General features: G+C 41.9%; 1 protein-coding gene across 2 annotated transcripts; it reads left to right on the forward strand.

Moving 5' to 3' along the window:
* The first annotated feature begins 2,113 nt into the window (after nt 1-2,113).
* On the forward strand, nt 2,114-13,182 carry eral1 (Era-like 12S mitochondrial rRNA chaperone 1). Of its 2 annotated transcripts, XR_001808500.3 has the most exons (12): nt 2,114-2,342; nt 4,264-4,419; nt 4,570-4,697; nt 4,771-4,848; nt 4,941-4,987; nt 5,090-5,151; nt 5,281-5,393; nt 7,892-8,197; nt 8,853-9,002; nt 9,308-9,388; nt 11,242-11,437; nt 11,567-13,182. XR_001808500.3 is itself a non-coding variant. In XM_017412545.3 (11 exons), exons 1-11 carry the CDS (start codon nt 2,237-2,239, stop codon nt 11,362-11,364), a joined length of 1,350 nt encoding a protein of 449 aa, XP_017268034.1. In that variant the 5' UTR covers nt 2,114-2,236; the 3' UTR covers nt 11,365-13,182. The 2 variants fall into 2 exon arrangements, 1 of the variants encoding a protein (XP_017268034.1); XM_017412545.3 differs by having other exon boundaries at nt 11,242-13,182.
* The last annotated feature ends 1,454 nt before the right edge of the window (nt 13,183-14,636 follow it).

Consider the following 14,636-nt stretch of genomic DNA (forward strand, 5'->3'; position numbering starts at 1 on the left):
AAATCTAGTGTGGTGGTAGCTGGGATTCATTCACAATACATATTCAAAAAACAGGGCACTGAATGTTTCAAAAATTTATTGTTATCATAATGTCAGTGAATGTCATCATCAGTGACTCTCGCCTGGTTTAGGTGATAATCAGAACAGAAAGTTAGGGGGAAAATGGGGCTTTATTGCAGCTGATATCATCAATGCAACCCTAAACAATAATATCACACATCGCAAGTATACCTGTTCACGTGCAGCCCTAATTCCAAGTCTTAATAAACACATGAAGAGGTTGCCTATAGTGTTACTTTCTAATAGAAATAACAACTCCACCATTTCTCAACTTTAGGTGATCTGAGTCTGAAAAGTGGAAGTTCTTGTTTTTTTTTTTTTTTTTTTTTTTTAGTTCCATGAAAACATATTTAAACGTTGGGCGTGCTGCTTATGAAGAGCTGCTGCTTGCAGGTAATTGCAGCACTTAGCATGTTCTCTGATCAATACGAAGGTTGCTTACAAGAAGAGAGGGGGGAAAAGCTGAGTGAGCTTTCCAAAGGTCAAGTGATGCCTGGATAAGACCTCAGATCCATGCAGGCCGAAGAGAAGGTGTCCAGGATGCAGGCCTGGAGCACAACGGAGAGCAAGGAGGTGGACGATGAAATCACTTCTTCTCTCCGTTGCCGCGAGGAGTCAGACCACCCTCGAAAACCAAAAGAGACGAGCCCGGGGCCGCAGCAGAAATGTAATGAATGCAACCTTAGATGTTCCACCGAGAAATGGCTGCGGGACTCCGTCACCGCTCTGCTCCTGTCGCTGTCTCTGCACCCTGGACATCAGGCTGTGAGATGGGACTTTCTGTCCATCTTGTTTAACAAGAGAGTCCATTTATATTACCTGGTGATGCTGTGTAACGTCATCCAGCCTACAAACACAACAACGCAATGAAAGGGTGAGCATTGCCTAAAAGAATGCATATCATCTGCTACTTTTTAATGCCTGAGTTTTAAACAAAGGTCTTTATGCTGAGAAATTATGGAGTTATAATCGTGTTGGTCAAACCTTGTAAATGACATTATGCACAATCTCATGCAACATTGTAAGACGTTGCACTCAGATTATGTGTTGAAAGGGAGTCTTGGCTATCACCACACCAAATTTTAGCTGAATATCTGCAAAACTGACTGAGTTATAGCCAGTTTTGTGTTTGCTAAGGTCGGTGAGTTGTAGCAGCCATCTTGAACTGGGTTGACTCCAGAAGTTAATCATTTAGGTCTGCATCCAGTCATTTCTTTCTGAGCGTTTCATAAAAACTTGTTTGCCGGTTTATGAGATATTTTGCTAACAGACATACACACAGACACAGGCAAAAACATTATCGCCTGCCCATTTGCCTTTTGGCGGCCAGCAGTAATTAATTCACTGTGAATTTTTACAGGTTTCACCAGATCTCTCGGCTGCATTTGCCACCTTTGTAATATTCTGTGAATATGTTTGTTTATTTATTTTCGATACCAGCAGAATGAGTTTTACTTGAGGGCTGCACGGTGAAGCGGCGGCCTCAGTGTTGCCTCACAGCAAGAAGACCCAGGGTTCAGACCTCGGCTGGGAGGTGATTTCTTTGTGAGGAGATTGCACGTTCTCCTTCTGCATGTGTGGGTTTTCTCTAGGTGCTCCGGTTTCCTCTCAACGACCCAAAACATGGCAATTCTAAAACTGACCTTTTTGAGGACGGTTGTTTGTCTCCTGCGTTGGTTCTCTCCAGGGCGTCCTCCGCCTCTCGCTTGTTGACTGCTGAGATCGGCTCCAACCTTTCTATGACAAGGAAAGTGACAGGTTGTTTTCCAGTCTGGAGATAAATGCATTTCCTCTTTAGCCTGATGAACTTATTCTCTATGTTATTTTATTTCTCAGGTGTTTTGGTTTGTTTCTTTGGAGGCCTGCAGTTTATTCAGTCATGTTGAAACTGATTATTCATTCATTCATTTATAATATATGTCATTTAACCAGCATTTGTGAATTGTGTTTTTCACAGTAACCTTGCAGTTATTTGGCCCGTCGCTAGGGGGCGGTGTAGATTTCGCACAAAGCTACACAGACGCTCTTTAAGCCGGAAGTCGCTCGTTTTTTTGGTTAAAAACAATATGGCGTCGCCCTTTAAGTAACGTGAATTTATACAAGCGGCTCACCTCTTTAACAATAATTTGTTTTTTACTCTCTCGGACAAGGCAGCAGCTGTTTTTCCGGAGCTTTAATGGCTCTCAGGGTCTGCGGGGTTTTGTTCAGGGACTTCTCCGTCCTCTCCAGGCGGTTCGTCGTGTCAGCTCGGCCGGAGACTGCGTCATGCTTTATCTCAGCGGGTCAGTGCCCAGAAAAAACAACATTTGTTTTTAATTTTAATTAGCTTTTAGTGTAATTAGTTTTAGGTACGAAATGCGTTTGATCTCTAAAGAACCCTGACTTAAACACAGAGAATAGAAAGTGAGGCGCCATCATGATGATGATGGGATGAAGGGAAAGATGTAAAAGTTTGGATTTTAAAATAAATATTAAAACAAAATCACGAGAACGTGGTTTGTTTTTACTTTGCCCCAGGACAAAATCAAAGTTTTATTCATTACTGGTTTATGTCGCTCTCATAATTTTTATTTTGCATTTAATTTATGTGGGGACTGAAACACAAAAATCCCTTATACATAAACTAATCTGCTTATGTTCCTTATTGATCATTTTTATTTAAAATTACAGAAGAAAATCAGAACCTCTGTTGCAGCTTCTACACACAATTATCCAAAATACTTGGCTATTTAAAAAAAACAACTATTTTAATTATAGTATTTGACTGAAGTATTAGAGCTGATCTTGGATAAACTGCAGGGAAGTGTCATGACTTTCATTTTTTAGAAATGTATACTTGTACCACAGTGGTACTCTCAACATGTCCACAAACACACTTTATACTTTCTTATAAAATGTTTTTTTTTCTTTTCTAAAATATGTGTTAACACTATAGCTTATAAAATCTTTTCATATAAGGACCGTTGTCTCTGAAAATACTTACATTGTCATTATTTGCTTGTTGTTGCTTTTTAATTTGATTATGAATGCACTTTGACTGACTTCACTTTTCATCTGTTCAAGGAGAAATGTGTCCAGACATCATTTTGTAATTTTACTTTTGTGTCGTCTTATGTGGAGTAACGTGAAAAGCTAAAAGCTCCAGTGTGCAGACGTGGAGAACGGGGAAAAAAATCTAGATTTGGACTCAGAATACCATTTATATCAACAATTGCAAAAAAACTGAATCACTCTTATTGTCAACAAAAGTAAAAGAATCAATAATGACCCTAATTTAAAGTTTTAACAATGCTAAAAAGCATTTAAAGCAAATATAAAAATTAATGCAGCAGGTGTATGTTTGCACAGAGTTACGTGCCATGATGGCCTTGGAATAAACACTGATTTGAGGACCCTGCTTTGATGGATCTGCTGGATGCTTTGGCACTTCCCAAGACTTTTTGGAGTTTAAAGATTTCCTTTTGTGGAGAGCAAAGGGCACCTAGCAGTCTGTTTCTGTGCAGTGGAGATGTTTAGATGCAGCAGCTCAGCAGCAGCCGTTTCTCAGCCAGCTGGTTCGGCTTTATTTTCCTCAGGAAGTAGAACCACAGCTGTGCCCTCTTCACGTTTGTTTTTCACGAGAGATCTTCATGCTCATGCAAACAAAGGAACCCCCCCCAAAAAAATCACTTACATGCTGCAAACAGGCTTTATTAATGCAAAATGAATCCATTTTCGTCACTTTGTCCTAAATAAATCGTTATTTTTAGAAACCAGCTAGTTTTTCACAGGAAAAAGAAGAAATGTTTGCAAGGTGCTTTTATATGTTGTAAAACAGTCATCTGTCAAAGTTTTGCTCTCTTATAAAGTAGACATGAATTAGCCAGTGCCTGTTTTGAAGTGACCTGCAGTTCTTTTTAAAAAAAAAAAAATAACCCAGAAATTTGCAAAAGTTTATTTGAAGTAATTTAAGTTCTTTATATATTTGGAAAAAGGAGATTATGCAGCTTGTATTAATATAAAGTAAAAGGACGTTTGATTGTTTTATGGGTTCAGCTCAAAACACACTTCCCTGAGATTGTTTTATTAGATACGGATACTTTTTAACATAATATTTGGCGATATATTCTTGCCAAGGATCATCTAAATTCATTATTGTAAACCTCTGAGTTAGTTTGCCGAGCTGCTGGCATTGAAGTGATGGAGATGTTGATGTCTCGACAGGAAATGCTGCCTGCAGCCGAGGCAGGAGGAGCGGATTCATCTTCGCTCCTGCTTGTTTTATTACATCGGAAGCATTTCTCAGCAGACTGGTAAAAGGCAAAGCAGAAGCAGACGGCAGCATTCATCACCTCCCAGCCTCGGTTCCCTCTGACAGCAGTAAGCAGACCACTGCCTCGAAGATTTACTGCTCTGACCATGCGGGCCTGGCTTAGAAAGTGCACGTGTCATCCTCCCGCACAATAAACTGCACCGTCCTTGGTATTTATTATCTGTCTAATTAATTTATCGTACTTCTCGTCTTTGCAGGTGAGCAGTTATCTTTGTTACTGAGACATCCGGACCAGCCTCCCAACGCAAAGCTTTTAAAAGTGGCTGTAGTCGGTGCTCCAAATGCTGGGAAGTCCACGTTGTCCAATCAGCTCCTTGGCAGAAAGGTGTTTGTTTTCTTTTTGTTTCGTGTTTCTTTAAAGGAGTTGTTGTTTACAGCTCGGTTGTCATTCCTTGAAGGTGTTCGCCGTGTCCAAAAAAGTTCACACGACGCGGTCTCGTGCGCTGGGCGTCCTAACAGAGAACGACACTCAGATTGTAAGAGCTTTATTTAAAACTAAAGTTATAAGTGCAGAATTGACCCTAAAGGCAAAGGCCTAGTTCTATAATTTAGTGCCTTTATTTTGCAGATTTTGCTGGACACCCCTGGTCTCACCACTGTAGCAAAGGTCAAAAGGTGCGTTTTCCTGTTTAGTAATTTCGTGTTATTCCCAGTCTGTAGTTTCCATGCTGTGTTGATGTCCAGGGAAACTCATGAATGGACCCTCTGTCTTTGCAGACACCAGCTGGAGAAATCTTTGCTTGTGGATCCCTGGAACACCGTCAAAGAAGCTGACCTAAGTATGCTATGTTTACTCTGAGCCGTTAATCAGCCAGACCTGAGCCGCAGTTTCCTTTCTTGTGCTTTGCCGACGACTTGATGTGAACTGTGCTTCAAAGCGTTTTAACCGGAACCGTGTCCCTTTCCAGTTGTAGTCATGGTGGACGTGGCGGACAGATGGACGTGCACCAGGCTCGACTTTGAGGTGTTGAAGTGTCTGGCTGAGCACTCTCACATCCCAGCAATCCTAGTCCTTAATAAGGTATTCTTTACCTGAGTGAAACTCGCTGTTGCGCTTTAATCAGCTGCGTTAGCTGGTTCAACAGAGATGAGCGCCGCGACGCTCATTATGCACTTTCTTTGTGCACCCCAGGTTCTGTGCCTGCTGCTTTAACGGGGGTGTTTTTGACACTTCTGGTTCCTTAAATAGACGTTTGATCACCTGACAGTAGATACAGTCACAGGAAACAAGTAGTTTAAATGTAGAGGTGTGCAGACTATTCAACATGTCATTTGTTTCGAGGTAACAAAGGTAAACTAATGTAGTTTTTAACACAGACACAGTTTCTTATCAATGTGGAAGACTTATTATCAGACTTCTTAAAACTCTAAACTACATTCATATGCAAACTCAAAGCTCGTATACGCTCTAATAATAAGAAATATCTGAGAAGCTAAACTAATTGATTCTAAGGTGATTACAATCCTCCTTTTTTAACCTCTCATTTGGCTGTAATATCAGAAATAGCAGCAAGTTGGAACCAAACACAGCACTTACTTAATGCATGTAGGCTTCTGTGGGGTCACAGTTAGTGTGGTTCATGTACAGATGTGGAAAAATCTTTTGGTACCCTTACAGCTCACTGAAACAGGGCTTCATTTCTGATGAAAAGGGATTGAAATTTAAAAAAATTGTCCAAATTATATTTGCAAGCCTTTACTATGTGATAGAGTAAACTAAAAATATGAAAAGAAATGAGTTGTTTATTTTACAAAGAGTTTGCTGAAATAGTACAAACAGATCTATAATCTTTTCATTGGGCGGCAGTGGCTCAGGAGGTAGGGGTTTGTCCTGTAATCGGAGGGTTGCTGGTTCAGGCCCCCGCTCCGGCTGTCTCAGCCGTTGTGTCCTTGGGCAAGACACTTCACCCGCCTTGCCTACTGGTGGTGGTCAGAGGGCTCGGTGGCGCCGGTGTGATGGCAGCCTCACTTCTGTCAGCCCGCCCCAGGGCAGCTGTGGCTACATTGTAGCTTACCACCATCAGTGTGTGAATGTGTGGATGAATGGGTGAATGATTGTAGTGTAAAGCGCTTTGGGGTCCTTGGACTAGATAAAGCGCTATATAAGTGCAAGCCATTTACCATTTACCATTGTAGTCATGTTTCAAACTAGTGTTTGACCTCATTTAGTCACAGGAGTCTTCAAGCTTTTCGTCAGACATTCAGCTGATTTAAAGGGAACAAACAGACACTGGGTAGTTTGGTAAAGTTGTGTTCACCACACTGAACATGGAGCAGAGCAAGAAAAGAGCTGTCTGAGGAGCTCAGAAAGAAGATTATAGATGTTAAAGGTAAAGGCTACAAGATCATCTCCAGCAACTACGAGTTCCTCTGACCACAGCTGCCAACATTATTGAAAAGTATCAGGTTCACGGGACTGTAGCCAACCTCCCAGGACGTGGACGCAAGAGGAAAAGCAACCCCAGGTTGATCAGATTGATAGAGGATGGTATAAAAAAACAGCCAAGGAAACCATCCAAAACCATTCAAGTCAGACTCCAAAGTCAAGGTACGTCACTTTCTGATCGCACCATCCGTCGCATTTTAAATCATAATGGACTCCATGGAAGAAGACCCAGGAGGCTCCACTGTTGGCAGAAAAACAAACAAACAAAACAAAAAAGCCAGACAGGAATTCACCAAAATGCATCTTGACAAGTTCCAACATTTCTGCAAACAACTGGAGACTTTTGGCTTCAGTCACATCAGGTGTATTGTTTGATGACTGTGGAGGGGTACCAACAGATTATTTCACATCTGTATGATTTTGGGTTTACATATAAAATATATTTACTCAGGTGACAAACTTCCATCACTCTACAGATTATTAATTCAAAAACAGATTTCTGCTCAAAATGTTTGATCTTAGACCACATAGGAGCAACTATATAACATTAAATATTTAAAAATATGGTTCTGTCATGATTACATTTAAGTGATCGGAATGCAGAGATTTATTTTAAAGTTTATTTAGCATTGATGATGACATATATCAACCCAGTTTTAAAGCTTTCCTGACAAAGTTGTTTATATCTGATATTTAAAAAAAGGATCATTTTACAGGTTAGTTATGCACAAAGCTTTGATCATTGTCTTCTCTGGAACAGGGTCGGTGTTCATCTTGTTGTCATGGCGATTTGTCTCGATTAAACACGATCCACCTCTGAAAACTCTGGCTTTCAGTTCGACATATCTCACTTATTGTTAATCTGACTTTACATCATAAAGCTGTGCACTTGTGTTGCTGCTCAGAGTACGTGTTAGGGATGACTCTCAGCTACTACCACCCCAAAATGTAGCTATTTTTATGTTTGCTAAAGTTGATTAGCTCCGTCAGCCAGCTTGCTTGACTGTTAATGAGTAGTAGATATACACCTAAAGGTTATTTTCTGCGTTATCATCCACTACCATGAATGGAGGGCAATAATCTGCACTCATGACCTTTACATTGGTGTCCACCAACGTTTGTCTGTCTTTAAGGTGGACCTGGTGAAGACCAAGGACAAGCTGCTGGACATCACAGCACAGCTGACGTGTGGGGTGGTGAACGGACGCAAAATGCGGGTCAGGCCGGTGATCAAGCCTCCGTGGGCTGAAAAGATACCCGAGGAGGATTCAAAGCTGTCTCCGGATGAAGACGCTTCAGCAGCCGAGGACGGTGGGAAGTCTGACTCTGTGCTGAGCAAAGAGCAGCTGAAGGACCTGAGGAGCCAGCGGGGCTGGTCTCACTTTAAGGACGTCTTCATGCTGTCCTCTGTGGACAAGGAGGACGTGGACACACTGAAGGTGAACGATGGTGACAGATGAAGAAAAGCAGCTGAACGCTTAAACTAAAATCAGTCTTTGAGCATCAGATCACCTCTATGCTAATGGCCTGCTTAGTAACAACAAAGTAAAAGATTTATGGCATAATGTCAAAATTATTCAAATATAACAAATATTAACAGGGGTTCCGTTCAGTTTTGGAAAGTATGGAAAAATATTGAATCTGTTTGTAGTATTTTTCAGGTCTGAATAAGTATGGAAAAAAAAAAAATAGAGTATGGAATTTTTTTTCTGTTTCCAGACTTTAATCCTCCTAATTTCTAGAAGATAAAAATCTGATTTTTTTTCCCCCCAAATAAACAGCTAAAACAGAGACTTTTTTTATCTGAATAAAGTTATAGTTTTAGTCAACATACTGAATAAGTTTAAAAACCAAAGCATCTTGACTTATACAAGTTCCGCCCTAAAACGTACTCAGCTCTTTCTGTTTTACTGGAACAAAGTTAACCTGTGAATGAACTGTTGGATGAAGACCCTTCTGTGCTGCTTTTCTGCACAGTGAGTTCTGTCATTTGAAGTAAATGTTCACATTTAGGGTTAGGAGTTCTGTAAAACGCTGAGCCTGGGACTTTGAAAGCCGTGCATTACATTTAATCCGTGTCACCCGTTCTTTCAGAGCTACTTCCTGGTTGCAGCTCAGCCAGGATCGTGGCAGTACCACAGCGAGGTCCTGACTGACCAGAGCCCAGAGGAAGTCTGCACCAACATCATCAGAGAAAAGCTCCTGGAGAATCTGCCTCAGGAAGTGCCCTACTCGGTGACGCAGGTGACTAATGCACCACGCTCTCCTTCAGATGTCAGTCCACTCATTTAAACCTCGAGCCTCGAGGGTCGTTTTAAAAATGCTTTTATTTTTTTAGCAGTGATGTTCACCCATCCAAAAAGGTTCAAATATGAATACAAAGAAGGGCTGCCGTGGTCTGTAGTTGGTGCTTGTAGTTATTTGACTCAGAGTATTTGTGAGAAACACTCAAGCAGAGACTTCTGTGAAATATACTACCAGGTTCTGATCATTTTTGGTTGGCGCTTCTTATATTTCTAAGACTTTTTATTTATTTATTTATTTTTCAGTCTATCGAACACTGGCAAGATGGAGAAAATGGGCAGCTTGATATTTCTGTGAAGCTTTACACCATGAAAGAAAGTCACATGGTAAGTAGTTCCCCCGCGTTTTCTGTTTTCATATTTATTTATCTGTTTTTATACTTTTATACTTTTCAGGGATGTACAGTATACCAACCGTGATTACAAACAGCAGCCAATGTACTGTAAGTCCAGCATATTGTGTCGTTAGCTGTGGCAGCGGTCCAGACAGTCAGCACAGAAATGTCTCAGCTGTTCCTCTGTTAGATGGACACACACGGTACGTTGGCCTGACTTCTGTGTTTGCAGCTTCAACGGGCCAGCATCATGTTAGCATGCTGATATTCTCATTTGTTGCAGAATAAGTGTGGCCTTACGGAGCTACGAACGTGGCACTGTAGGCCGTTTTTTTAAGATTGTTCAGGTTAGGAACTAAATTCAGCTTCAGACCTACCTAAGTTACTCATTTTAAAATAAAAAGTTCTTCATTTGTAATGTCATTTAGCTGAATTCAGCACCTATTTCAGCTGTGAGAATTGACCAAAATGGATGAAGTGTTAGTGGTACGATGTGGGAAAAAACAGAAGTAAACACAGAATCACTTTGAAAGGAGGTGACTCTTTAGCTGTAATTTAAAGTTTTCCAACTTGACTCCTATTATTCCACCATTTGGGTCCTGGGACATAAAACACACAGCCCCATCATGACTTTAGCAGTCATTAAAGGTTAAAGGTTAAACGAGAACGTGATTGTTTATGATTTACATAAAAGAAGTAGTTGCTTCAGTTTAAACTTTTACAGGAAGTCTGTGAACTTGGAGGACATGAGACTGAAACAGGGTCGTGATGAGGAGTCTTAAAGCCAGTTGTGAACAAGAGACTAAGGTTTTCTTTAAACAGGAATAAAAGGTTAGTCATCTAAACATGATGACACAAAAGCATGAATTATAAATTCCAATAGCTGATAAGATACAATCAGTTTTATTGTGATTTAGTTGAAGGAAAATGGAAGACATCCAGTTAATCTAAATCTAATCTTAAACAACTGTATAGAAAGTGTTTAATAGATCAAATCAAGCTGTGTATCATCAGTGATTGAACACACTAACTGAATTTTAAATAAAAGAAAGAAAATAAAGCAGGTCCAAGTATGGACCCCTGAGGAGCCCCGTCCATCAGAGGCACTACAGAAGAAGCACCGTCCTAAGTTGTAACAAAAAAACTTGGCTGGATGTGTAAGAAGTAAACCATTTAAGAAGTCCGGATCAACAGCGTTAAACTCCCACAGTGAAGACACTTGTAAAAAGTCCCCGATCGCCATTTAAAACTCCCGATTGTTCAGTCCGTGCAGTTTTTCCACATCCTCACTGAACAGAACTACTGCCTAAAGGGGTTGCGTCGCGCCCCCTTCGTTCCTGACACCTGTAGCCTCTCTGATGGCTTCAACCACCAATTCTTTTTTTTTTAACTCATCAATATTTGAACAGCCCTTCAGAAGCATGCATATTTGATGACAGAGCATATTTGTAGATGCATCTTTGGGCCGAAATGTTTGAAAAGAAGAGTCACTTAGAGCAACACAGCTTTTTTAGCTTCTTCGCTCGAACCAGAAAGGATGACTCAACGGCAGGTCGCTCGCTCTCAGACGGATGGATGAACCAGAGACCGAGATCCTCTTTTGAGTAATTCCTGATCCCAAACTATTTTCTTCTACTGTTAGATGCTGTTTCCTGTTTATGGGGGGGGTTACTGCATATTTTATGGTGACTTGAAGCAGTGTCAGTATCTTTTAATTACACTTTTCCCTTCTGAGCTTCATTTTTTTTTGAGCCTGTGTTTGTTGTTTTTACCGAGCAGAATAAAACCCGTCCCGTTCTGCCGTTCCTCATCTTGCTTTTTGTTTGTTTGTTTTTTTTTCCTCAGAGGATGGTGATCGGCACAGGAGGCCAGATGGTAGCTCAGATCGCCAAAGAGGCGAGCGAGGACCTCAGCCGGCTCTACCTGAGGGAGGTGAGGCTCAAGCTCTCTGCCAAGCTGAGAAAGTGAAGAGGATCGAGGACCGCGCATAGAACTCCAAGGACAACCTGTCGGATTGGTGCTGGCTGTTTTCTTTGGCGAGGTGACGTGGCGTTCTGATGCATCTTCGTTCTAAAGACTCCCCGGGTCCTCTTTAAGAGAAGCACATTGTGCTCTTAGCTTTTGACATCATCTCTCTTGAAGCAGCTGGTATTTAACTGTTTCCATGCAGATATCCCACCTGAAAACGAGGGGCGCACAGACTCCACACAGACGTTGCTGCAGAATAAACCCGCTTCCACTTTCACCTTATTTCTGGTAACAAACACGACGCAGGCGCTCATCAGATGGATGTTTTGACACAAGTTTGACGGCGAGTTCACGGCTGAGTGGGCTTGGCAAGCAGTGAAAAGGCCGACGTTTTATCTTTGGCTCTCAGAGCTTGTTTTTTTTTTTTTTTTTATCTGCAAACAAACGTCGCAGATAAACTGGAGCGAGACCTGCACCGTCATGTTCACTCAGACGTCCCTGATGTACCGTCCGGCCCCGTCCTCTCCGCTGCCTTTGAAGTGTGGCCATCCATCCCAGCGAGTATCACTTTTTTTTTTGTTCCTCCTGCTCTTTTGGCTCTCATAAAGCCCAGCTCTGCCCCCGAGGGCCGTATTGTCCCCCTAATGGATGGCGAAGTGGAGCACTAACCTGATGCTGAAAGGGGGGGGGGGCAGATAATGGTGATTAGATTCATCCCTGCTGCCTGTGGGTTAAATCAACTGTTACTCTATCTGGGCTGCTTTATGAATAACCAGCCTGTGGCCTAAAATAAGGAAGGGGGGGAGCCTCTCAGAGCTCCTCTAATGGCTGCTACCCAGTGATCGGACGAGCCGGTTACACCGCAGAGATCTCTGCTCAGACAACACGAACCATAGTTAAAATATTAAAGCTGGTGTCTTTAAACTTGTCCCTCAAACACGAACATATTTAGTTTGAATGAAAACAACAAGACGCTCGTTTCAGGGAGACATTCGTGAGCTTTTATTTATTCGCTTTTTAAAGTGAGAGCCAGTAAGAGACGGGCCAGCGGAGTCTTCTGTCCTCCGTCCTCGTGGTTTCGATGAGTTCAAGCGAAGGCCGTAGAACCCTTACCATTACTAAAACTCAGTAATGGTAACGGTTTCACAGCCCCCCTCAGCAGCTCGTTCGGCCTCCGGTGGCGTCCGTCCCGATGGCGCCGGAGGAGGTGGAATGACACCCTGGATAGTACATCATCTATACTGTAGTGTCTCTTTAAAAAACTTACAGTATAAGATGATATCCTGTCCAGGGCCCAAGACACAACAGAGAGCAGCCGGTTCCCGTCGTGTTTGGAACCTGTGAGGAAAATGAGATGAATTATTAAAAGAGCTGATTTAAAAACATGTTAATGCTTCTAATGTATATTAGTGCTGTGAGAGCAGGCCTCCTCTCTGACATTCTCTCACCTCGGGGTGTTTCCTTCGAGCGGTCTTCATGTCCCGCTCACGCCTCCGATCTGCTCGGACTGTTGGACCCTGACTCTTAAAGACCCCCCCACGCTGCTCATTAGCATACTGTGATGACATCTGGGGTGGACCAGTGAGGGTTTTTTTTTCTTTTTTTTTTCTTATCTGCTCTCAACCTGGTTGCCTGAGTCCAGTGGCGGTCCACACCCATCCAACACCCAGCTGACAAGCCAGCCAGCTTTTACTGGATTTTATAGTCAAAACAGCTTTGTATTCATAAAACCTTCACAGGGTTCATTCGTCTGCCAATTACTGAAACTAATATGTATCCACAACAGACGTTTTCTCAATAAAATTCAAGTTTCTCCCATTTCCTCCCTGTACTTTCCTGGTTTCCTGGTATATTCATTGAACTGGGACATATAAAGAAATTTATAATGGTACCAAGGAAGCTACTGCCCCAAACTCCAGCATAAATCAGCTTTCTTCTATTAAAACCCAAAAATAGTTTTAGACTTTGATCCGTAACGATCCACGCTGACATTTTGTCAACATTTTGATGGAGAACCAAGATCAAAAGCTGCTGCCAGTGGAGCGTTAGGGTCACCATGGTAACCACACACGGGATAGCACTCCTAATAAGACAGGCAGACAGCAACAGAGTGGAAATTAGGCCTGGAACAAACGGTGACCTTACTGGAATAAAGTTCCTGAGCTGTATCTGATGACCACACTTTTTTTAGTTTTTACGTGTTTACAGTGTTTTATGTAGGAGATGTGACACGTTTAAAACACCCCCTCACTTCCAGTTTTTCAAGAAAACGGTCTGAGCTCGGGTACAATGGAAGTCAATGAGAGTTTGGATGTGAGACGGGACTGGGAGGATCTGAGAGAAAACCACGAGTCCCATAATAGTAAGAGACACATTGGGTGGAAGAAGGCAAAAAACGAAGACATTTTTATGACTAATCTGTAGACAATGTGAAGTTTGTGGTGATAAGAGTTTGTTTTTACAGCTCTAAATTGAAGATTCTGTGGCGAAATCTTTAAACTTGCACTGTAGTTATGTAAAAACTATAAAAGATACCAAAACACAAGTTCAGTCATGTAAAGTCCGTCTTTCTGTGACCCGTTTAAACTTTAAATTATGTTTCTACTGTAAATTATGTCTGAGGTGTGGATATCGTCGTCTATGGGGAAATGTTTTCTGACCCGTACGAGGTCCCTATTCCTGATCGAACCCGCACATTTTAATGTTTGTTTTCCCCCCGAGATCTGTAGGAGGGATGGTGAATTAAACGTCACGATAGAAATAAGAATGATTGAATATTTTTAGTAAAATAAACCCAACAATCAGCCGAAGCAGGACGTCCTCTCACAGTGTGGGGTTAAATCTAACGCTCAGCATCTCCAGCTGCTGGATTCCCGAGCGGTGCTTGCATGGATTAGCCTTTCACACCGCGGCGTGTCAGGTGATGTCACCTTTTCTGACGTATTAAATGCTGTGGCCTTCAGTTAGACGGCGGGGATGAGTTTGGGGCGTTCGACGTGCCACACGGAGACTCCAAGTCACAGTCTCAGCTCCGCTGTGATGGAGCGTTACCTGCTGTGGTTTGACACTTTGTCTGCACCTTTTAAAAATAGAACGTTGCTTTTTTTTTGTCAGGAGTGTTTTAGGGTTTCTTTGGGTTTTTCTTCTTCAGCTTTCCTGCCTTTTTTTTATAGTAAACTCACAGACTTCCTGCTTCAGATGAGCTGCAAAAAGCTTTAACCAAACAAAATCCATGGGGGTTTATTTCAAGATTTACAGAAGAAGACAATATA

Source organism: Kryptolebias marmoratus, linkage group LG13, assembly GCF_001649575.2.
Source record: "Kryptolebias marmoratus isolate JLee-2015 linkage group LG13, ASM164957v2, whole genome shotgun sequence".
Taxonomy (NCBI): Eukaryota; Metazoa; Chordata; class Actinopteri; order Cyprinodontiformes; family Rivulidae; genus Kryptolebias; species Kryptolebias marmoratus.

Excerpts from the sequence above, each read along its gene's own strand:
- eral1 (XM_017412545.3), top strand. The coding sequence starts at position 2,237 with ATGGCTCTCAGGGTCTGCGGGGTTTTGTTCAGGGACTTCTCCGTCCTC. Across the intron at positions 5,152-5,280 it reads CGTCAAAGAAGCTGACCTAA|TTGTAGTCATGGTGGACGTG; the intron begins GTATGCTATGTT and ends GTCCCTTTCCAG. Across the intron at positions 9,389-11,241 it reads CCATGAAAGAAAGTCACATG|AGGATGGTGATCGGCACAGG; the intron begins GTAAGTAGTTCC and ends TTTTTTCCTCAG.